Below are 24,619 nucleotides of genomic sequence, written 5' to 3' on the forward strand. Positions count from 1 at the left end.
GCGTATGTAGAAGCCTGTACTGAGAGGGGTGCCGGGGACCGAGAAGATGTCAGCGACAGCTGCCAGAGTCTTTGGCAGTCTTGATTTCTGGGGTTGTGATGCTCATCCATTCTTTTTTTTTTTTTTTAAAGATTTTATTTATTTGACAGAGAAAGTGTGCATAAGCAGGGGGAAGGGCAGGGAGGGCAGAGGGAGAGGAAGAAGCAGGTTCCCCACTGAGCAGGGAGCCTGACATCAGGCTCAATCCCAGAACCCTGGGACCATGACCTGAGCTGAAGTCAGCTGCTTAAATGACTGAGCCACCCAGGGGCCCCCAATCCATACTTGAAAGGAAGTACCTGTGACCCTTCAAAAACCACTGAACCAGCAATTTTAGTTCACTGTCACCAGGAGGCGATAGTGTGTTAATCAGGAGCTCAGTGCTGGAACGCAGGAGCTCCCCACGAACCTGAAGTTTCACCTTCCCCCTGTACCCACCTCCCTCCTTCTCTTGCATTCCTGTCTCTCTGTCCACTCAGTGTCAAGTTCTTGGACACAAAGATCAGACAATGGGCTTAAAATCTAACTAGGACAGTGAGTATAATGAGATGGGAAACACATGATTCTAGCGGTGTAAACAAAGAGAGGAGGGGACACAGCAGAAAGCATGAATAAGTTTGCCATCAAGGTTGAGGAAGGCCTTCTAGAAGAGGTAAGGAGTCTTGGGAAAAGGAATGGGTTTCCAAGGGGCAGGAAAGATAAGGAGAGGCATTCCTCACGGAGGAAGCAACATGAGGGAAGGTACAAAGTGATGGAAATGCGTGGCACTGTGAAAAGCGTGTGTGTGGCCAGGGCATATGCCGTGAGAGACAGAACAGGAGGAAGCAATCCTGAAGGGCAAGGTAGGTAAAATTGTGAAGTTCACCAAAGATTTCCAGGGAGGGGATTGATATGATCACATCTGTGTGTGTGTGTGTGTGTGTGTGTGTGTATGTGTGGTGTTGTTGTTGTTTATCTATTTATTGAGAGAGAGAGAGAACATGAACAGAGAGTGGGGCAGAGGGAGAAGCAGACTCCACCCTGAGCAAAGAGCCCAGACTTGGCTCGACCCCAGGACCCTGAGATCATGACCTGAGCTGAAGGCAGACACTTAACTAACTGAACCACCCAGGCCCCTCACACCTTTTTAGAAAGAGAATTAGAGGAAAAGTAGAGCTTTGCTACCCAAAGTGTGGTCTGGACCAGCAGTCTTGGGATCCCGGGACTTGCTGTAAGTGCAGACTCTTGGCCCCTCCACACCCTTGGTCCCTTCTGAACCTTCATTTCAACATGATCTACCCCCATGGATTCAGATGTGTGTGACAGTTTGGGAAGCACCCAAGTGGAGAGGGGATGACTTTGGAGTTGACAAGATACCAGTTGGGCCTCTGTGGTGGTGTAGTCTGGGTGAGGGATGGTAAGGGCGTGAACGAAAGCCTCAGCTTGTAGAACTAACCATTCTCAGTGACTTTTTGGGTAGAGTTGAAGGAAAAATTAGAAGAGTTCAGGGTGACTTCCAGTTCCTGGCTTGAGTAACTGGACACAAATTTAAGAGCCATTTATCATTACAGTTCTCGGTGGCTAACGTATATCAAGCACTTGCTATAGGCTAAGAGGGTGTTAAGCACTTTATATGCATCTTTTCAGGCATCTAACAATGAAGCAATGAAGTAGCGACCGTTACTACCTCCATTTTATAGAAAGGAGAAATAGGTTTATGGGGTGAAGCTGCTTGCCCAGGATCACAGAGCATGTAATGTAAATGGTGAGCTGTCTGACCTGAAGCCTGTATTCCTTTAGGAGCGGTCAGGCTGCCTTCTAGAGACTTGGAGGTTAGGCTGCAGGGAGTCCTGGAGAAGACACAAGTTCCCATCTCATTCCTGTGCAGTTGAGTGGCTAAGGGCTCTAGGTTCAACAGTCTTCAGACTACTGATTGGTTGAACCTAGAGCCCAGGAGAAGGTTTAGGTTAGAACTACAGATTTGGGAGTCTTCAATGTTTAATGGATCATTAAAGCCATGGTCATCGATGAGCTAACCAAGAGGGTGGTAGGAAAGTCAACAGGGATATACCAGAATGGAGGAGCCTGCAAAACCAGAAGGAAAGAAAAAAGAAGGCAAAGGGGGAGAGCACCAGGAGAAGCTAGAGCCATGTCGAAGAAACGCAGAAGGAGTAAGTTGCAGCGAGGCCTCAGGGAACAGCAGCCAGCGCCAAATGCAGAGAGATGAGGACTCTCAGACGTAGCCATCCTTGCGAGTGAAGTGCAAAGCATTTCTGTGGGTGGAAAGTGGTTGCCCTGGGGGGTAAGGAATAAGTGGGAGAAGGAGACGCCAGGAGTGTGGAAAGTGTATGATGTGAAGACAAGCAAAAGGGTGCCGTGAATTTAAGATGGAGAAGAGGTTGGGGGCAAGGAGGAGGGACACCAGGGGTAAAGACACCCCAAGAGAGATCGCTTCACGGAGTGAGACAGAGAGGAGCTGGACAGGGCCAGTGTGAAGTCACCACAGGACTAGAGGCCTCATGAGCACGGAATGGCCATTACAGTTTGATGCCCTTCTTTGGCGAAAAAAAATTAGATATAAAATAGATAGTAAGACTCTACTTTCTTATTAAATGAAGGCCCCAGAAAGAAATTTGAGGATGCCAGAAGAAAACACACCAAATTTACAGTGTTCTGGATCTAGCCCTGTCTTGGGGGCCTTCATCCGGTGAGCTCTGGAGCTCGGGAGCCATGGAGGTGTGGACGCCAGCCCCTGGGTCAGCCCCGCTGGGCCTCCCTGCAGCTTCCTGGGCTCCCAGACTCCTGCCCACTAGCTGCTTGCAAATGTCTGCTGGGGGAAACCGGGTAACAAAACTGCCATCTGCTGCCCTCTGACCGCCCCCCCCTTTGGAACCAGCAGAGTGGGGAGTAAGCAGGTTATGTGGGGGCTCCAGGATGGCCTCAGTTTTATGTTTTTAGCATGTTGCACTAAGGAATATGGAAGGAGATAATGTTGCGGAGAGAAGATGTTCTTTAGCTGGAAAGGGAAGCTACTGGGTTCTCTATGGAGGAAACCAGGAGAAACTGTGGAGTCCCTCATAAATCCCATACTGAGGACCGCAAGGTGTGGCTCCCCTGAGGCCTGGATGGCAGCTCCCAGGGCTGTAGGGAGAGTCTGTGGGGACAAGGGGCTAGGGCAGCTGGGTTCCTGGGTTCCCTCCGGGCAGGTGGCCTTTCCCTTCCTCCCTGCAGCCGGCAACCCCCTGCTGTGGTCCTCTGCCTCTCCTCCGAGGGCCCCTCCTGGCTGGGAGCAAACAAAAGGAAATGCAAAAATAGCCTGTGAGCCAGAGGAGGGGTCCAGGCCACCCAGGGCTTCCAGGCTGGAAGCTGCTCCCACCTGCAGGCCCAGCTGCATTCCTGGGGGGCAGGGGAGGGCAGAAGGGTTGTCAGGCACGAGGCCCGAGGGGCAGAGGATGGCGGGGGCTGGGGTGGGGGGTGGGGGGGTTCCAAGCGAAGCCCTCTGGAGACTGGTCAGATGCTTGCTAGTTATTGCCTGGGTAGGTCATCTCTCTTAAACTGTAAAAGGGAAAGGGCCCTTGGAGGAGTGGGGTGTGTACGCACGTGTGTGGGGGCTGCATGTGCTTGCACGCGTGCATGCGTGTGTGCAGAAGAGGCACGAGGGCGATGGGTGTGTAGCCCCTCCCTGGGGGCCAGTGGCCAGTGCCGTTCATCACGGCAGAGCCAGAGCCCCGCGAGTTTGGATCCCCCTTCCCCATTGCCACTGGTACCCCTCCCGCCAGTGCCGCCGCAGCTTGGGTTTTCCACTTCAGCTGGCCCCCCCCAGTCTATCCCTGCTAAGCACCCCAGCCCTCACCCTGCCTGCAGTACCCCCCCCCCCCCCCCCCCCGTGCATCCCGCACCCGTCCCGTGTGCCGGCACTGTTCCGGGTGGTACAGGACAAAGCACGCGTGTCCCCACCCGGCTCTGTGGGCCAGAGCCACTGCGAGACTAGACTCCCTAACCCAGCTCAGCTCCCCTCCTTGTCTCCCCAGGCCCCAGCAAGCAGAGCCACTGCCCCCAACCACCAAGCTTTTAGGTCTGTCCCACCCTACCTGGGGCTCTAACGCTCCAGGCCACCCCTTGTGCTCCTCACCCTAGTTCTAGAATATATATAGTTGTTTGCAAAACAGCTGTGAGAAAGGCTTCTGGTGGAGCGAGGGCCTCCTGCAAGCCTGAGGGCAGTTAGAGACGCAGAGCCCCTGGGGGCAAGAGATGGGGTCACCGGCTGCTCACCCGGGCGGCTCCGGGGCCTCTCTGGGGCTGGGGTGCCCTCTAGTGCCCACTGGGCGGACAGCAGCCCTCGGCCCTGGAGAGCTTGGTCCCTCTGTCCAGGGGGCGGCCTGAGGAGCTCATCTGGACGTCCTGAGCTCTGGTCCTGTCCCAAGCACTACGCCAGGGGCGGCAGACGCATCTATTTGCAGAAATGCCTCAGAAGCATCTTCCAAGTAGTTCCCGTGCTTAGCTCGGGGCTCTCCTAGCTCTTTCTGAAGAGGTGGCTCTTTTAAATGCCTTGTTGACGTCCCTCCTGCTGCAGCTCAGCCCCTGTGGCGGAAAGATAGAAACCAGGGGGTCGCCGCTCCCTTGGCTAATTGAACTGAGACCTCCCCACAGCTCCTACCCTGCCCCTCTCCCTGCGGCCACGTCCCCCTCCAAGCAGACTGGAGGCAGAAGGAGGAGGGAAAGGAAGAAGGGGGACACCTCAGCCTGGAGTCTTGGCCTGTTTCAAGCAGAGGAGAAGTCTTGGTGGACCAGTGAGCCAGAAAGAGGGCCATGAATTCCCCGAGGATGATCTAGGTCCCCACCTCCCCAGCATCAGGAGAACATTCCGTATCTTAATGCCAAGGGAGAAAGGCAGAGGTGAAGGGCAGGTGTGGTGTTGTGGTGAGAGCAAGAAGGCCAGCTCTGTCCTTTCTAGCTGGTGTGCAAGTGGTGTGCGTGCCCCCTCAGGGTTCCCAGCAAGACGCCCCCTCCGTGTGGCCATTGGAGAGCCCGATGGCTGGTGCCCCCGCACCAGGGAGGCTCAGGCCGTTCCTCCTAAGGATGCCAGGCCCAGAACCCTGCCTTCTCCTTTCTCTCTCATCCTGCTGCTCATTCCACACCAGGACGAGTGGCATGGGAGCAAAAAGAAGAGGGGAGGGCGCCTGGGTGGCTCAGTGGTTGAGCGTCTGCCTTCCTCTCAGGTTGTGATCCCAGGGTCATGGGAGGACCCCACAGGGAGCCTGCTCTTCCCTCTGCCTGTCTCTGCCTCTCTCTGTGTGTCTCATGAATAAATAGATTTTAAAAAAAGAGAGACAAAGAAAGAAAGGTGACACTTCACCGGGTGAACACTCTCAGATGGGGGCACCAGGGATCAGGACACTGGGCATCCCCGACAGTAAAGGTTGCTGTTATTATTGTCAGTATGTTGTCTCCAGGGCACAGCCCGTGAGAGCATCCTTCGTCAATGGCTTCAACCCCCTTGCTTCCCTTAAAGCCCTGTCTGAAGTGCCATCCTTGCACTGCCCTAAACATCTGTTGAACCTATTGTGGCTCTTATGGTATGTCTTGAGAGGTGACGTCCTACGTCTTGAGATGCAGCCTTCGTCCTCTGTGAGGCACGACATGAAATTGTTCCCTCAAGTTACGGTATTATTAGTTGATAAAAGTCTGTAACCTTAATCTCACCCTTGGCCATCGTGATTTTTAAAAAACCGGTATCTGGGGCGCCTGGGTATCTCATTCAGTTGGGCATCTGATGCTTGATTTTGGCTCTGATCATGCCCTCGGGGTCCTGGGATTGGGCCCCATGTGGGGCTCTATGTTGAGTGTGGAGCCTATTTAAGATTTTCTTTCCTTCTTCCCTGCCCCTTTCCTCTACAAAAAGGAAGGGAAGGGAAGGGAAGGGGGAAGGGGGAAGGAAGGAGAAGGGAGGAAGAAAAGGAGGGAGGAAGGAAGGAGGAAGGAAGAGGGGGAGGGAGGGAGGGAGGGAGGGAGGGAGGAAGGAAGGAAGGAAGGAAGGGAGGAGGAAAGAAGGGAGGGAGGAAGGAAGTAAAGGAGGAAGGGAGGGAGGAGGAAGGAAGGAAGGAAGGAAGGAAGGAAGGAAGGAAGGAAGGAAAGAAGGAAAGGAAGGAAGGAAGAGAGGGAGGGAGGGAGGGGGGAGGGAGGGAGGAAGGAAGGGAGGAGGAAGAGAGGGAGGGAGGGAGGGGGGAGGGAAGGAGGGAAGAAGGAAGGAAGGAAGGAAGGAAGGAAGGAAGGAAGGAAGGAAGCAGGCTACAGACCTGCTTCAGACTCCCCCCCCCCCCCAAAGGACTCACCCTTTCTGCCACTGCCCCTTCCAGTGGCTCCCCGCCTCCCCGCCTCCCCGCCTCTCCGCCTCTCCGTCTCCCCGTCTCCCCACCAGCCCTCCCGTGACTAAGCGCCCGCAGCCCTAGTTTCAGCAGCAGACGCCCCAGGCCCTGCTGAGCGCAGAGTAATAGGTCCCGCTTGCAGCCGGTACACCCCCCCACCCCCACACCCTCACCCCCCACCCCCACACACCCCCCCACCCCACACACACCCCCCACACCCGCCGGGACAGCATCTGTCGCCCAGAGCACTAGGCTAAGCACCTGGGCTCCCACGCTTGGGTTTTAGCTCGATGCCCTAAGGCCTGTTACCCCAGGAACGGAATAATCCAATTCTGCCTGCGCTGTGACTCCTTCCAGGTGTTGCTCTCAGGTGCCTCCCGATTACCCGTGAACGGACAGGGGGTCCCTCTCTCCGCTCAAGTCTGAGGCCTGAAGACCGGGTCAGTTAGGCTTGCGTCCCGGCGCCATCTGCGCAACCCCAGCACTGATCTCAGAGTTCCCATCGCTCTCACCCTTCTTACTGTCCCAGGGCTTTTTTCCTTCCTGCAACAGAATATTCTTCTCCGTCCCACTTATGTTTAGTTTCTCATTTCATCAACAGCATTTTAAGGATTCCAAACAAGGGGCGCCTGGGTGGCTCAGCCCGTGAAGTGTCTGCCTCGGGCTCAGGTCATGGTCTCGGGGTCCTGGGATCCAGCCCCACCTCGGGCTCCCTGCTCAGCGGGGAGTCTGCTCATCCCTCTGCCCCTGCCCCCTGCTCCTGCTCTCTGTCTCTCAAATAAATAAATGCAATCTTTAAAAAAATAAAATTTTTAGAAAGGACTCTAAACAAATCACAGCCTCTCTTGCTGTCCCTTATCACACCCTTTCCCCCAAGTCTTATTCACACTCACACACACCCCACACACACGTGCACACGCTTGCGCCTTTGTAAAATCTCTGGCCGCTCTCTCTGACTTCTCTCAGGTCTTTGTTCTGTCTCCCCAGGAAACCTGCCTTGTCCCCATCTGTCAGTGGGACGTAGCCCACATTATGACTAAGGAGCACAAGACACATCACAAAGCGTGGCATCTAGAGCCATCCAAGGACACTAGAAATCACCTAAAAATACAACTCCCTCCTTTTGCAGATGAGGAAACTGGGACCCAGAGAGGGAGAGGCATGGAGCCAAGGTCCAGAAGCCATAGGGGCTCCATAGGGACAAAGCTATGCCTAGGCAAAGGAAGGCCTGGGGCTCTGAAGTGGGTGGCGCTTGCCTGTCCCCTCAACACCCCCCACCCCCGTTCACTTCTGACGTATCCACGTGAGCAACCACGTGGGCTGCTCATGTCCGTTCTCGCCAGACCTCTTAAACACCTGCTGGTTTCACTGTGCGCCCTCACCCCCACCTCCCCGTTGCGTTCCAGCATTTCCTTTAAGACACAGCTCAAGGGCTACTTCTTCCCAGAATAAAGGACTTCGAGTTGCCCTAGTTGGTATCAACTTCCTGCGCTGTGTATTCAGTGTGTCCTGTGATAGCATGTGCGTGATCCCAGAACACCTGGGATGGAGATTCCAAGTACACCGTAAGCCCTGAGAAAGGACAGATCGTGCCTTCTGCGTACTTTGCACACCCGCAGCAACTTCCAAGATACCTGTTGCATGGCTGGGGTCCCATGTACCTTTATCCATCAGATGGATGAATCGATTTGATGCTAGGAGTGATTTAAGTTGCTGACTTCCGAGCCAGAGCAGAAAAGGGCCGGCGCGGTTGTTTGTAGGTTCTGAAAGTCAGAGAGCCTGGAAGCGCTGTGAAGAAGGGCGCATCTAGGGGGTCATGAGGTCACAGAGGAAGGGATGGAGGGAAGAGCTCGTAGAGAAGCTGCCGGGTAGGGGAGGAGTATCCCTGGCCCTGCTGCCGTGAGGACTGCCCCACCCCCATGGCCATACCCAGAGCTCCGGGCCTCATGGTCGTGGGCCTGGGAGGGCTGAGGCCCGACGAGGTCCCCAGCAGGTTCTGTTCTCCATGGGCCTTCAGTACTAATCGCTGTGTCTTCTGTGTCCCTCCCTGTCTCACCCCAGAGCCGAAGGACGAAGTGGAGGTGTCGGATGATGGTGAGTGTTGGCTTCCTGTCCTCAGGTAGACTCGAGGGGTGGAGGGGGCGCGAGAGGAACCTGATGGCTCACGCTCACCCCACCCCCACCCTGCAGATGAGAAGGAACCTGAGGTCGACTACCGGACAGTGACGGTCAACACTGAACAAAAAGTGTCCGACTTCTATGACATCGAAGAGAGACTAGGCTCGTAAGTGGGACGGGAAGCGCCTTTCGGGTCCCCAGGGTTGGGGTGGTGCAGGTCCCATCGTTGAATTCCGTTGCCTTTCCATCTGTTCCTGGGGGTTGCCGCCTTCCCACGCTGAACCCCCCTGCAGAAACAGGTGGCACGGACCCCGTCAGCACCCCGCCAGAGCATCCCCACTGGGGCCCTCTCGGCTGCTGCTTGTGCACCTGGCTCAGCTCCATGAGGGTGTTGAGCAAGCCCCTTCCTTCCCTGGGCCTTACCCCACACGGGCTGACGAGGCACTGGATCTGGGTCGGACCGTGTGAGGTCACCTTCCGTGTCACCTGTGGGAGTGAGTCGAGCCTGATCCGTCTCACTGTTCCGCAGTTGTAGCTTTAGGGCATCAGGAAAACGCACCCCCTTGAAAGGTACAGCTGCTCAGCGCTGCTCACTTTATGACCCTGGTCCACACTGTTTGCTCTGGCCCTGCCCTGGAGTGTGGATGTCCTAACCCTGAGCCCCCTCCAGCAGCAGCAGCACCCAGGGCTGTCTGCCCCCCACCTAACTGTCCCCAGAGGAGCACGGTGGAGCCCAAGGGGGTAGGGCTCGGGTTTGATTTCCAGGAGGTTTCTGGGAAATAAAGGAATGACACCAACCTCACAGCAGTTGCATACGAGGAGTCTGCACCCCCCTCTCCCTCAGTGGATGGCAGGGGCCTTCCTGGGCGGTCTCCAGGGGACCCGTGTGGACCGTGGAGCAGAAGGAAGGCAGCCACTCAGAACATCTCTGTAGTCCGGGAGGACTTCGTCCCCCCGACTTCATAGGACTGTCTTCAGGGAAGGGGAGGGAAGTCCTTCAGCCAAGGTGGAGGCCTCAGCCCAAGGAAACCATAAGCTCGGAAGAGTAGCAAGCCTGGGTGGTGTTTGGGTGGGGACGCGGGCCTGGGCGTGGGCTGAGGTTGACAGCCGAGGGAGAGTGGGGCTGTCTGTGCTGGAAGTGCGCTTCGGGACCTGGAGCTCGGGCCGGCAAACTTAGAAAAGGGCCTTTCCTGGCCCTTTCTAGACTAGTCTAGGTTCCGTGGGGCTTCCGGGCCACGTGGCAGCTACCACTCTGCCGCTGAGACGCACAAAGGGGCCGGGGGTACTATGCCCACGGGTGGGCGTGGCTGCGTTCCAGTCACATTTTATTTATAAAAAGAGGTGGGCTAGATTTCTCCCATAGGCCCTCATTTGTCAGCCCCAATTTCGTGGAAAGCTTGGCTAAATTTGCCTTTTCTCTCCCGCTCCTTCCATTTGCAGTGGGAAATTTGGACAGGTCTTCCGACTTGTAGAAAAGAAAACTGGAAAAATCTGGGCGGGGAAATTCTTCAAGGCATATTCAGCCAAAGAGAAGGAGAATATCCGGCAGGAGATTAGCATCATGAACTGCCTCCACCACCCCAAGCTGGTCCAGTGTGTGGATGCCTTCGAAGAAAAGGCCAACATCGTCATGGTCCTGGAGATGTGAGTGGTTTGCCGTGGGCCTGGGAGCCCCTCGTGAGGCTCCCCTGCTGCCCGCACCCAAGCCCCTCCGGCCCGAGGCGGAGAGCTGCGCAGGTAGGGCCGCGGCATGCAAGACGCTCCCCACCCCGCCCCTGTGGCCCGACGGTCCCCACTCGGGAGAGCAGAGCTGTACACAGTAGCACCCTAACCGCTGACCACCAGCCCGCAGCAGCCCCTCCCTCATTTCCACAACCATCTGGCAGGTCTTTGAGGACCCCTGCCCCCTTTTCACCTGCATGTCCCTGTGAACGTGCCAAGGTAACCCCTAGGCTCCTTCAGGGGCATTCTGACCTCAGGGTGACTTCGGAGTAGAAGGGGAAGCACAGGGCAACTTCCTGAATGGCCTTCAAAAGAAGAGGGGCCCAGGGCTGGGGGCTTGAGGTGTGGGAGTGTAGCCCTTGCTCCTGTCTTGCTGTGCTCCGCAGGCCCCCACTCTGTGCTTGTTTGTACTCTTGACTTCTCACCAGAGAGTAGAGTTTTCAGGGCTGGGTTGTTGTTGTTGTTGTTTAAGATTTTATTTATTTATTCATGAGAGACACACAGAGAGAGAGGCAGGGACACAGGCAGAGGGAGAAGCAGGCTCCACGCAGGGAGCCCGACGTGGGACTCGATCCCAGGTCTCCAGGATCACACCCTGGGCCAAAGGCAGATGCTCGACCACTGAGCCAGCCAGGCATCCCCATAGTCACTAGTCTAAATTTTTGCTTCTTTTCATTCACCGGTTAGGAACATATCAGTTGCTGGTGAGCTTGCCTCCTTCCCCCTGCTGCACGGGAGGTGCTTGTGTGCATCAGCCACAGTTGACTCCAGCAGGTCTCCTTCTGAGAGGAGGTTGCACGGTCTCCAGGCCTTCACTTTCCCAAACAAGCGGTGTTTGTAACCTTGTACGTGCATCTTTTCACTCATGCCTGGGTACATCTGTAGGATAAATTCCCCGAAGTGTGGGCGTGCTGGATCAAAGGGTATGTTCATTTGAAATTTTCAGAGCTGTTGTGAAACTGCCTCCAGCATCCTTGAGTTGCTTGTCCTGAGCTTCACCTCAGTCCTGGGGGGAGGACTCTATCATAAACACCTCCCTTCCCAGGAAAGGTGAGGCCAGGGAGGTCTCCCCCCGGCTTGCGGTGTGACTCTTCTCCCCTCACCCTGTGATCGCTGTGGCTCATGTGCCTTTGGGAAAGCCAGAGTGGGCCGGGAGCACAAACTCCGAATACAGCGTGAGCATGAGAAGCCTCACGCAGTCCCAGCTCTGCCTCTCCCTTCTTGCGTGGCCTTGAATGAGCTGCTCGGCTTTGCCAATCCTTAGTGTAATGATCATCAGCAAAAGGGGCCGGGGGGGGGGGGCGGGGGGGTACAAGCTGCCTCGTGCATAATGTGGGGATTAAACGGAGTCACGTATTCAGGCGTCGTGCTCTATAATCCGGACTTATTCTTAGTAGCATGATACAGTGACTTCTTCTGTGTCATGGTCTTTTTTTTTTTTTTTTCCATTTGAAAATCTTTGGTGAGCGTTTTTTTTTTTTTTTTTTTAACACACAATGAGGTGTCCTAGAGCAAAGCCCTACCGTTCAGGAAACCTGGAGTCGGGTCCCGTTCGCTGAGCTGCGATTTTGTCATTATTAAATCCCTCCAGCGAGGAGGCGTATTTGGATCAGACTCCCTTTCGGTTCTAAAATTCGACACATCTGTGGAACTGTAAAGGACTTAAAACCTGCACTGGTGTCTTAGAATCTGCTCTCAATTGGAGAACTCACCTCCCCGCTTTCGGGAAGGAGTGTCTGTGGCCTCACTGATCCCATCCTCGCAATGGCCCTGTGGGCTTGCAGTGCTTCACATTTATTCCAGAACAGGTTGCTTGGTCCAGGCGGTGTGGGCGTGCGGGGACATGTGAAGAAATGTCTCATGTTTAGAAGTTAAGCCTCGGGCAAGTTTGTGAGAGGGTGCGGGGAGGGGGGTAGAGGCAGCCAAGCCTGGGTGAGGCCGGGCGGCAGCACCAGTGGGCACAACACCATACTTAGCGTGGAACTGGGAGTTGGCAAGCCGGATGGAAAAAGTCGAGAGAAAACGTAAGAAGGCCTCAGCTGGCCTGGCTTTCGTCCCTCCTCCCCACGCCTCCCCTGTGGGCAGGAGCAAGTCTGACAGGCACAGATGCCAGCCGACTCTTCTGCACTTGGGGTGAGGGGCTTGGCCCTTGATAGGAGCTCACCCAGAGTGGGGGTGCGCTGGCCCTCCATCTGGATGGCCCTTCCTGCCTAAATGGACTGGGTTGGCCGTGACAGGGCGCAGGCGGGTGTCCGGGGGCCCGGGTAGCTCTTCCCCGTGTTCGATAGAGATACTGCGATGGAGAGAAGGACAGTGCCTGGTGATGCACAAAAAATGAAAATGTCCTCCAGGGTCCCCTCGTTCAGCTCAGCCACCGCTGACACAGTGAGAAATCAGCAGCAATGTACGTCTTGAGCCTTTCTGACCTCGGCTTATGGGACCAGCCACAGGCCCCTGTCTTTATAGCAGCGTTGCCCAGACACAGGGCTTCCCTCGGGCTCCTTTGGGAGTGCTCAGTACGAGTTAGGCTGAGTCACCCACTGCCCACCTCACTTTTGTGCTACCATTGGCAAAATTTATCAAAGAATTTCCAGCTGGCTGCCATGAGACAAGGAGTGGAGAGGGTCTGGGTATGGAGTCCCCCGAAACACCATTCCTCCTGGCTGCCGGCGAGGGCCCGCCAAAGTCTACATTTTGAGGCAGATAAACTTGATCCCTTGGGATTGTGTAGCCTTGGTAGTAGGTGTTCATTCACTCATTCACTCACTCCCTGTTCATTTACTAAGCATAGGTTTCCCCTGGCCCAGTCTTGGCGCTTGGCATGATTCCATCCCTGTGGGTGGCAGCTTCTTTCCACCCATAGTCTTGAGTATTTGGAAGAGAAACCTATGTAGAACCATTAATCCTGTTTCTGTAATCCCTTCCATCCTGGGAAATGGACTACGGGAACCGCTTTCAGACTACGTTCAGATGTATCTGAATAGATTTGAAGCTACTTAAACTTCTATTGAATAGGTCACCTCTAGAAATGCAGTGGCAATTACCTCCATGGCTCAGATTTCTACTACTCATTGCCTTAAATATTCCCAAAGGCACTGCAAATAATGGTTGCTTGCTTTTCCAGAATATCTTAAATTGAAAAGCGCACATTTTTGGGGGGCAGGCACCTTGTCGGTGCCAGATATTGCCAGGTATCAATAAAGGGCTTAGAGATGAGCCAGACCTTTCCCACACATGTTCCCAAACAACGTTAAGCCAAGGCGGACCCGATACAAAAAATACACAGAGAAGACTGTGGAAACCCAGGGATGGAAAGATCATTTTATATGGGGAAATTGGGAATGATTTCTCAGAGGAATTTCTTAGTGAATTTCAGCTGGCCTCCCTGGGGTGGCTCTTGTGTAAACCAGTATTTCCCAAGCTTGCCCCAATCCTAAGAATGACCCATATTAACATATGGGTTTTCAGGCCCCTCCGGAGATTTTCTAAATCAGAATCTGCAGGGGAAGAGCTTAGGAGTCTGTATTTTCAACCAGGGCCCCAACTGACTCTTTAAAATAATAATAATAATAATAATAATAATAATAATAAAGTAATTAACATTATTGAGCACTTGCTATGTGCCAGGCCCTCTTCTAAGCACTTTACCTGTGTTAATTCGCTGAGTCTTCACGGCACCCTGTGAGGCGGTACCGTTTTTATCTGCACCTTCCAGATGAGGACATTGAGGCACGGAGATGGTAAGGATTGTGGGAGGCCTGAGAATGGAAATTTGAGTTTGGCTGGGAGCCTTGGTGGAGAGCAAGGGAAATGGAGGGCTTGAGGACAGAGGCGCCACCTGCTGGGCGCCCAGGGACCTCCTGCTCTGTTGGTGCTTAGGGCGTCGGTTCTCGCGCCCCAGGGGTCGCTGGCACAGCCTGACCTTTCCCAGCTCAGCCCCCCCCCCACCCCCCAGGAGAGTGTCAGCCTTGGGAGGCCCACGGAGGCCTCATGCTGCGCCCCAGTCTGTCTGTCCCTCAGTGGGTCACTGACAAGATCCCCCGCACTCGCCACACGTTGTGAAATGGTCACGAATGTGTGCTGAGCACCTACTGCGTGTCAGGCTTGATGCTTTACTAACGCATCCTTTAGTTCCTAACAACTCTAGGTGGTGGGGACAGGTAAGGAGACCCGGGGCTCAGAAAGGTTAAGTAACCTGCCCCAGATCACACAGCTTGTAAAAGGCAGGGGACAAGATCCACACTCACCTCTTTCCCTTCTTCATGATGGCTCTTCTTAGAAGAGAGAAGCCTCAGCCCTGCCCCTCAAATAAAAAAAAAAAAAAAAAAAAGGAAGGCCCTTGGAAGAGGATGGGCCCAGAACAAAGCCTACCCACCCTTGTTCGGCTGGTGGACGTATAGGCCATTGCAGAGAAGAGCTTACTGGTGGTGGCTGGATGCTATAAAAGTCACCAGGGAGAGGCTTTACACTTTCTGAGCGGCAAGGAAGGCAGGTGGGTCAGAGGGCCGGACAGGGGAACAGAAAGGACCCATGTGACTCAGGCGCAAGGTCATGCATTTGCACCGAAGGCCACTGTGCTGGCCCGCGGTACCCTCTGGGCCAGTCCCCAGTAGGAGATGCCAGTGTGGGCCCAGAGACGCCATGGTCAGGATCCAGAGCCTTAGTGTAACGGGTTCAGTCCATGGATTTTAGAAAATGTGCCGAGGCTCCGGGTTATTGAAGCGGTTGCCGGCCACGTGCAATATGCTCACGGCTGCTGGGACTGGTTCAGGCTCTGACTCCCTCGGACTAGAAGACGAAGCTGGAGCCCAGCAAGGGGCCCTTACGCATCCGTAGGCTTTCGGGGATGGAGGCTGCCTGGTGGTCACCTGTGTGCGGAGGAGATGGTGTCTGGGTCTCTCGGCTCCTGGTCACCTCTGAAACTGCCAGACGCTTCCCCGAGTCCCCCAACGGCTTAGTGGGCGTCAGCGGGGTCCCTCGGGCGGGGAGCCGGGAGGCGCTAGGCCCTCCTGGTCGGGGGGCGCTGGGCCGGCCTAGCAGGCCGCTGCGGAGATGCGCGGCCCCCGCCGCCCGTCTGACCCCCCTGCTCCCACAGCGTGTCGGGGGGCGAGCTGTTCGAGCGCATCATCGACGAGGACTTCGAGCTGACGGAGCGCGAGTGCATCCAGTACATGAGGCAGATCTCGGCGGGCGTGGAGTACATCCACCGGCAGGGCATCGTCCACCTGGACCTCAAGCCCGAGAACATCATGTGCGTCAATAAGACCGGCACGAGGATCAAGCTCATCGACTTCGGCCTGGCCAGAAAGCTGGGTAAGGCGCCGCCCGGCCTCTGGTCACCCGCGGGGGGACGGAGCGCGGGGTGGGGTGGAAGCCCGAGGCTGTGGGCGCCGCTCGGCTCCGAGCCCGCCCTGCCCCCCAGACTCCACCTCGAGTCTCGGTCCCCCACTGACACCCCACGGGGCTGCTGGGGACTCCGCGGGCTGACATAGGCGCCCCAAGCGCTCCGCTGCTTAGCAGGAGCCAGGCCCCTGCCCTGCTGTCTGCCCCCCTCGGGCAGCTCACCTGGGGTGTTGCTGGGGGTGCCGTGCCCCGCAGACGTCCGCACGGCCTCCGGAGCCCGGGCACGGGCCTTCCTGGTCCCCGGCGGCCCGAGGGCCAGGAGGTTCGGGAGCCCCGCTCTGCAGGCCGCGCTGCAGGTCCCTCCAGGCCTGGGGCGGCCCCAGCCTCGTGCCCACCACCCCCGGCCTTGGCTCCGCGGGGCCCCGGGGCCTCCCGACGAGCCGCCGGAGCCGGACCATGCGCCTCCCGGCGGCCACCTCCAGGCCTTCGGAGGAGAGGCCCGCGGCCGGGACAGCTCGGGAGTGGGGCCCATGGCTTGGGCCACCCGCTGCTGGAGAGGGCAGGTCCCGGCGGCCGGGCCTTGTCTCCTCGGGACGGGACGGTCACTCCGCCCCCCGGGTGGTCGAGAATGTGAAGTGGGAAAGGCCTTATAAAACAGGCGGCAGGGAAGAGAGGACACAGTGAGCGTCGGAGGCCAGCACCAAGCACGTGTCCCCGCCCCAGCGCTGAGGCCGGTGTCACTGTGACCCCTTGGTGGGCCTGCGTCGCTGCGCCATCCCCTCGGGAGAGCAGGCACGGCCAGGCCTTGTCCGTGTCCCTGCCGTGCACGCAGGCGGCCTCCCGAACGTTCTGGTGATGGGTCCCTCTCCATCCTGGCTACAGAGAATGCGGGGTCTCTGAAGGTCCTCTTTGGCACCCCGGAATTTGTGGCCCCCGAAGTGATCAACTATGAGCCCATCGGCTATGCCACGGACATGTGGAGCATCGGAGTCATCTGCTACATCCTGTGAGTCTCGGGGCACGTGAGGGAGGGGCAGAGAGCTCTGCAGGAGGGTCCCCAGGCCGCCCTGACATGGAAGGGGCCAGGGCGGGTCACGGTGGGGGGACCCCCCCACCTCTGGGCGAGTCAGGAGAGTGGCAGCTCCTATCCACGCCCCCGCCCGGGCCAGCCCCACTCCTGGTTTCCCAGGGAAGCAGCCCGTGTTGCACTTAAAAAAAAAAAAAAAAAAGGATTTTATTTATTTATTGGAGAGAGAGGAAAGCTGGAGTAGGGTGCGGGAGAAGCAGACTCCCCCTGAGCTGGGAGCCTGATGCGGGGCTCGATCTCAGGACTCTAGGATCACAGCCTGAGCCGAAGGCAGATGCCTAACGGACTGAGCCACCCAGGCACCCCCCCCACATGTTGCACTCCTCGGCTAGTGCTTACACCGAGACCCCATTCTGGGCCCTTCACTGTCCCTAATGCTGACCAGGCTGGGGTCTTTGGTCACCGGGGTGGGATGTGGCTGGTGCCGTGTAATTTACCCCGACTTGTGTAGATGATTCCATGGAGCCCAGGTGCCCATCTCCTGTGGGCATCATCACTGTCTTCAGAAGACAGCACCCCATCCTCGTGGCAGGGGGACCCCAACTGCCAGCTTCATCCCTGAGCCCAGCATATGTTCCAATTGTAAGCCCTTTTGATGGTAGAGCCGTCAGCAGACAACAGAAAGCCACACGGTAGTTTGAATTGGGAAACCAGGTGCAAAATAGGAATCCATTTCAGTTACTAACCCTAGAGAAGAAGAGGGGAGGTCAGTAGTGTAGACCGGTGCTTTGTCAGCAGTAATACGCACGAACCATCCAGGCCTCTCCTTAGATTGCAGATTCTGATTCAGAAGGTCTGCGACGCCTAAGAGTCCACACTTCTAATAGATCCCAGGTTGCTAGTGGTGCTGGTCCAAGGACCACACTTTCTAGAACATACCTTGGTGGGACCTCATGGATTTAGTCCCTGAAACTCCAGGCTGCCCAGTCATTAGCCTCAGAGACAACCCCTGATCTTGTGCGGCAACGCACAGTAACGGGATGGTCCCCTGAAGTGCAGATATGCATGCATTCATCTAAAAAAAAATTTGTTGTTGTTAAAGGGAAAGGAAAAATTTAATGTTTTCACAGAAAACTTGAAGAGGACCTAAGAATGCTTTTTGAGACCCTTGGGGTCCTCAGACCTGAGTGAGAAAAAGGCTCTGGGTGATTTTTGCTGCACGGCCAGATGTAGGAGCCCCTGTGAGAAAAGCTTTAGCAGAAATGGAGTGATTTTGTGTGTGTGCAGCGTGGCTTTTCCCCACGCTCGGGAGTTCTATTCTCACTCTGGCCTGTCAGGACAGCCTCCCTCAGTTAAACCTGTATCGTGGACTCTGTACCCCAGAGAGTCCTCTTCCTCCTTGCTCAGGGTCACCCCCACCACCATCACCAGCTCCCCCAGAGCGGCAGACAAGAAACTCCCGGGCTAGGAGTGGATTTGCCTGTTTCTTCCTACGCCAGCCCTACTCCAGGAGAAAGGGAGCTAATGAGTAGTGAAAATTGCAGTCAATCTGTACTGCTGGCTCCCTTAGTAAATGAGGAATAGCAGAGCAGCGGGCCCAGCCACCCCTTCTGGGGCGCCCCATGCTGGACGGGGCTCACACTGGATCTCTGGCCGCGGGGGAGACGCCTGGCACTTGAGAAACAGTCTTGGTCAATTCATTCTGTTCCGATACCGCTGTCCCATGGCCTGGCTCTTGTCCGTGGGTCTTCTTCACATGGGCTCCTGTTTGACCCTCACGACAAACCTGGGAGTGAGTTGCCGCAGGGATGTGGTCTTCATTTGGCTTGGAGGTGACCAAGGCCAAGGATGTCCACATGGCTGTCCACTTCCCGCAGTCCTAGAGGGGGACCAGCCTTCCCAGGTCCCCAGGCCTGATGGGCTGCCCAGGATACGGGACTGTCAGTGCTAACATCAGGACAGTCTGGGAGACTAGGATACTCCCTACTGGTCTCCCTACCGGTCAGGGCCTACCCTTAAATTTTTCACAGTAAACGTGCCTGTGTCACCTGTACCAGATGAAGAATCCCCATGTTACTAGGGTCCCTGCAGCCCTCCTGGGGCCGCTCGTAATCACTGCCCCTCAGGGGTAACCATCATCCTCAGGTCTAACGTCACAGGTTAGTTTTGCCTGTTCTTGAACTTTATATAAGAGAAATCATACAGGAAGATGTGTCTGGCTTCCTTTGCTCAGCATTGTTTGTGAGACCCATTCATATTATCGTGTGTGTGGTTGTAGGCTGTTCACTCTCGGCGCTGTGCAGAATCCTGCTGTGGATGGATCCAGTTGATCCAGTCCACACTGATGTGTTCTTAATAGATGCCAGTTTCAGTATTACGAGTATGCTGTTCCATGTGTTTTAGTTGACACATTTATGCATCTCTGCTGGATATTTGATCTAGAACTAGAATTATTGAGCCATTAGAGCACTTTATGTTAAAAGGCAAATTCTTTTAGGTGGAGAAACATAACAACTTGGATAAGATGTTATATTACTTTACTAGATTACTTTCAGAGCTAAGACCAGGAAATAGGGAAGAGCTTCTTGAAATAGGGAGAAAATAATTTTGATGAATGGGGTGCCATCCTGAGGGTGTTTGGCCAGCAGGGTGCAAGGAGAGGGTAGGCGTCTGTGGGACAGGGAGGCAGGTGGGGGCCAGGCGTGATGGACACGGGTCAGCTCTGTGGAGCCTCCTGGAGCCGCCCAGTGCCCAGGCTCCTGCACACACCACAGTGGGCTGCTCTGCCCTCTGGGATTTTTCCTGTTGGTTCTCTCAGTGGGGATTCAGGCCTGGGAGTTCCCCTCGTGAGTGAGCATGTGGTACCCAAAACAGAAGCTGGAGCCAGCCAGATTGCTTCCTTTCAGACCCTGCTATGCAAAATTCCAGAGCTGCTGCTGGAAGTCTCTGGAAGAGGCCCTATGGCAGTCTTCAGGTTCCATTTGTCTCTCTCTTTGGAGCTTGATTGTCGTTCTGATAGTCCCTGTCAAGGCCACCTTCCACATTTGTATCGGAGGAACACCCCTCCCCCCATCTCCTTTCTGGCACTAGTGACAGTTGGGGAGGCCAGGGAATTGGGGAAATCGGTGATAACTCATTTACTATTCAACACATACTTGGTGAGCACCTCCTAAGTGACCAGCTCCGTCCCCGTGGGTTGTTCTGACTTGTTAGAGGAACTCCTCAAACCCCTCGGGGAGATCAGGGCTGATCCTGACCCAGCACTAGAGACCTGGCCTCGCTCCCTGCCCTGGGTTTTCCAGACAGAGCAGGGATTATGGGCCTTCCTACCCTCTCACCCCTGATTCTGGAAGGAAATGGTGGATTTCATGAATTTCCTGGAGATTCTTCCGATGTTAGCAATCTCTGCTTGGTTTCAGGCAGGGGGAGAGAGGACGGGAGTGCTCTAGGCCACACTTCAGCATGGAAGCTGTTCTAAGCCTTGCCGCCTTTTCTAAGACCTCCTTTCCTGTTTTCCTCCCCCCTATTTTCTGAGGACTTAGTGTTCCCTTACTGCCTGCGGGGACATCAAAACCCTTCTCTGTGCCCTTCTCTCACCCTACTTCTTTTTTTTTTTTTTATAAAGATTTTACTTATTTATTCATGAGAGACAGACAGAGAGAGAGAAAAAGACAGAGACACAGGCAGAGGGAGAAGCAGGCTCCATGCAGGGAGCCCGACATGGGACTCGATCCCAGGTCCCCAGGATCATGCCCTGGGCTGAAGTCGGTGCTAAACCGCTGAGCCACCCAGGCTGCCCTCTCACCCTACTTTTCACCCCTAATTCCTTCTCTCTCTCCCCTGCTCCAAGCCCAGGTGAAGGGCAATTACTGCTCTGCATTCTCCCTACATCTTCCTACTGGGCTCAGTAACAGACTTCCCATTTCTGCTCATTTGTCTTTTTTTTTTTTTTTTTAAGATTGTATTCATTTATTTGAGAGAGAAAGAGTACAAGTGGGGGGAGGGAAAGGGGGACAAGCAGACTACCCACTAAGTGGGGAGCCTAACACGGGAGCTCTCTTCCAGGACCCGGAGATCATGACCCGAGCTGCAGTCAGACACTTAACTGAGCCACACAGGCGTCCTTCAGCTCATTTGTTTAGCATCTCCTGTGGTCCAGAGAGCCGGGGCCATCTCTACCCAGAGTCTAACTTCTGGGGACATCAGCCCAGTGACATAGAGAGAAGGCCCAGTGTCAAGTATCAGGTGCCTACTCAGACTTGGGTTTAACACAGGGTTCTTCAGAGGGATCCAACAGCACCACTAATGGCTGCCTCTGGCCTCCCCACTGCTGAGCCCAGACATGCTCTCTGATTCCAGCTCCTGCAACCTCCAGGTGCCCTGAGCCCATGCCATACCCAGCCACTACCTACAGGCTTTGCTCTTCAGGAACATGGGCTGTGGTTAGTGTAGCTAACACAGAATGTCTACTTTTCAATCACGGCACAGAACGCTACCCAGTTTTCCTCTGGGTGATGCCCAGCCCCCTTAAATCTTTCCACCACTCCAGAAAATGAGGATCTGAAGGCTAAAATGGGATAAAAAACTAACACATTCCTAAGCACTATCTGCTGGTAGATTTGTGGTCTCTTTCACTGGCCATCCATGCAGTAGGGTTATCTGCTGCTTGAAAAACACTAGGAAGAAAGTATCATATAAGAGATATTTCTGCACCCTTCTCTGTTCTGACATTCCACCCTGCAGGCAGAACAGTCTTCTGCATCAGATTCCCTAGGCGAAGTTTTGCTTCACTGAGAGATTAAGAAATCAGAACTCCTTGTAGTCATGACCTTTGTGATTTATCAGCGACCATTAAAAATGAACGTGAACACTACGTCTGAAACTAATGATGTACCATATGTTGGCTAACTGAATTTAAATTAAAAAATTTTAAAAATGAATGTGACGGACTCTGTACACACCTGTGAATGACAATGTCAAATGACAAAAAAGTGGAGCATCCAAGAACTTGCCCACACTGATTACTGTTTTGTAAAAACCAGATGAATCTGTTGGTTTTGTTGGGGAGGAAGAAAAAAAAACTTTCCTCCACCCTCTTAGGTTCTTTTCTTGGAGGCCTGCAAATCAAACTGACAAACGACAGATTAACAAGAGGGGAAAAAAAAATCAGATTTAATTATGTTCATATGCATAGGAGTTCACAAAGGAATGGGATTCAAGAAAGTGTATAGAATTGGGAGCTTACGTACTATTTTAGCAAAGAGCAAGCAAGTAATTGTAGAGAAATAACTAGACAAAGGAAAAGGGGTTTGGGTCTTATGGAGGGGTAAGTTGTGAGAAGGTGACGGGAAAATGTGCAGTAAACAAGAGTTGTTCAGGAGGTCTGTTATGAAGATGAGTCTCCTCTTTCTGGTAAGGGAGAGGACATATTTACAAATGGAAATTTATGTCACCTTAATAGAGAGAAATGTATGTCCTGCTTTTAGACAGAAAGGGGAGGGCAAAGAGCTAATTGTCTTCAGCTCAAAACAATCTTTCTACCAGAGTGGCATATTTTGGAGCAGCGTACTCTGATCCCCTTCAGTTAAAAAATGAGATAACACTAGAAAGACAGGTTGGTAGTTGTGTTTTTAACGCTAATCTTATTTTTATTGATTGACCAACCCAACCATACGTGATCCTTATGCAAATTCTAGCAATAAAAAGCCCCAAAAAAGAAAAAATACATTTAAAAATCCTGCCAAATCTCACCACCAAGAGACATTACTGAAATTCTGACACTCTCTTTGTCATCATGCTCCGCATATATTGCAAGTTTTATTTTAGAGACATACTCTTTTAACAGGAATTCTGTGGGAGCTCGGCAGGCAAGGAGCCAGCCAGGGCTGGGGGTATTTCAGATGGATGGGCTGCCAGAGAGGAGGAGTGCCAGAGACGAGGAGGCTCTCCTCAACTGTGAACTTTACGGAGATTAAGCCCTATCTCTGCAGGATTGCAGTCCCTAATTAGGAAAGGAGGTTTATAGAAGGGGACGGCTCAGCATTCCACAGCAGGGTTGTCTGCTCTTTCGGCAGTCTTTGGAATGCTGCAGAACCTTACCCCTCTTTGTTTCAAATGGAAAATGTAAAGACAGAAGGAGGCAGGTAGCTGACAGACTAGAGTCAGGCTGCTTCTAGATGGGGCTGGCTGAGGTCACACTGGATCACAGAGCTGGGGACACCCGGAAGCCACTAGGAATTCTAGCCCAGTACCCTTGGTATAAAAAGAGGAAACTGAGGCCCGAGGTGGTGGGGGAGGGAATAGCATTTAACCGTGCAGACTCAGGAGTGGTACGCTCCCACCCTTCCTTCGTTGTCACGTAACCGAGAATATTTATCCCCATGCCTTCTCCAAATAGAATGGAAATCGGTGTCTTGCATTAAGACATTTTAAGTGCCATCTGTTATTCACACAATAACACAACTCTGTTATTCCAAAACACAAATATATTGACTAAGGTGAGATAACTCACGTTGCAAAAGCTTTCTTTCTTTTTACAAAAGGTTTCACCAGAGGGCTCCTCCCATGGCAATCTTGCCTCACAGTATTTCAGTGGGTTTTAGTTTGCAGGTGCTGTTGTATTTCATAAGCTGAGGCCTTTTGATGTAGAGGCGGCTCCGGCTCCAGAAGGGTTTGTGTTATTGTTTATGATGATGGGTTCATAAGGATTTGGGGGAAAGGGACATTAGTGAAGGCTTAATCTGGAAGGTTGATGGCATGAAGGCTCTGGATCCATCACGTGGGACTCTGGTGGGGTCAGGGCAGGACCAGCTACGTGATTTGTGGGGCCCAGTGCAAAATTAAAAAGTAGAGTGACTTGTTCAAACGTGACTATGACTTTCAATATGATGGCAGCAGATCATTAAACCAAGAGCGGGGGCCTTCTAAGGGTGGGGCCTTGTGCATCTATATAAGCCTGCCGCCCAAGAGGTTGCCCTAAGTCAGGCTGAATGGCAGAGGCATGGACGGTATGAGGTGAGGTACACAGAAGTGAGAGATCAAGCCTTTAAACTAAATCTGTCCCACTTGCCTTGGAGATACTTCACCTTTCAGATTTCATTTGGCTTCAGTTATTGGTACATGTGTCACTCCCAAGGTCACAGATTGGTGAGGCAGTGGGGGGTGAACTGTACAGGGAGGAGCTGTGTAGTATCTGCAGTCATGGGTAGAGCTTCTTGCTACGGACCAGGCCTCGTGCCAGAGCTGTGCACCATGACTACTTCGCCTTCATAGAAATACTCGTCTAAAGGAGCAGTTAAGACCTAGCTTTTAGAGATTCCTGGGTTCAGATCTCACTGACTAAATCCTTGGCCAAGTTACTTAACCCCACTCTGGGCCCGTGTCCTCATCTGTTAAGGTAATGACTTCCCTGGGTTCTAGGAAAGGGTGGTAGTAAGATTGAATGAATTGAGTGAATTCGTCTGTTTTAAGCTGTTTGCCCAGTGCCTGGCACACAGTGTCTGCTGCCGTGATGCTGTTGGTGGAGAAGGAGGAGAAAGAGGAAGAGAAGTAGAATAAGTAAAAGTGGTGACTGCTGTATAGTTTAGTAGAAAGTTCTCTGTTATATAGAGGAGGAAAACACGGCACAGAGCGATTAGGAGGTGGTCCCAGATCACCCAGCAAACGAGCAGACTGTGCTATTCCTCAGCCTTGGTATCTCTCAGGGAAGCTTTCTGGTTTGGCCTCAGTGCCTCCGTCTCACGGGGATGGACGGATCACCAAACCCATGTTGCTGCTTCGAAGTCTGCCGTTCACCCATGCTTGCTAAGCATCCCGAGCGTGCTGGGCCCTGTCATTGTCACCGGTGGGCACGATGCGGAGAGGCAGAAGGGAGCAGAGACAGCCCGGTGCGGTGGCGAGTGCGGTGTCCTGTGACTCGTCCCTGGTGAGGGTGGCAACGGCACAGAGGAGAGGACAGTCTCCCATCCAGGAGCCTTGGAGAAAGTTCTGGGCTCCGGGCAAGAAGAGAGGACAGGGAGGAGGGGCC

General features: G+C 54.1%; 1 protein-coding gene across 10 annotated transcripts in view; it reads left to right on the top strand.

The window, feature by feature from the left end:
- Positions 1-24,619, top strand: part of MYLK (myosin light chain kinase) — a 203,680-nt gene that overhangs the window by 164,150 nt on the left and 14,911 nt on the right. For all 10 annotated transcript variants that reach the window (XM_072811851.1, XM_072811849.1, XM_072811848.1 and 7 more), the window contains 5 exons: positions 8,445-8,477; positions 8,574-8,667; positions 9,942-10,145; positions 15,319-15,536; positions 16,449-16,572. In XM_072811851.1, coding sequence (XP_072667952.1) covers positions 8,445-8,477; positions 8,574-8,667; positions 9,942-10,145; positions 15,319-15,536; positions 16,449-16,572 — 673 coding nt within the window. The remainder of the gene's footprint in view (positions 1-8,444; positions 8,478-8,573; positions 8,668-9,941; positions 10,146-15,318; positions 15,537-16,448; positions 16,573-24,619) is intronic.

The sequence above is a fragment of the Canis lupus genome, chromosome 35, assembly GCF_048164855.1.
Source record: "Canis lupus baileyi chromosome 35, mCanLup2.hap1, whole genome shotgun sequence".
NCBI classification, from domain to species: Eukaryota; Metazoa; Chordata; class Mammalia; order Carnivora; family Canidae; genus Canis; species Canis lupus.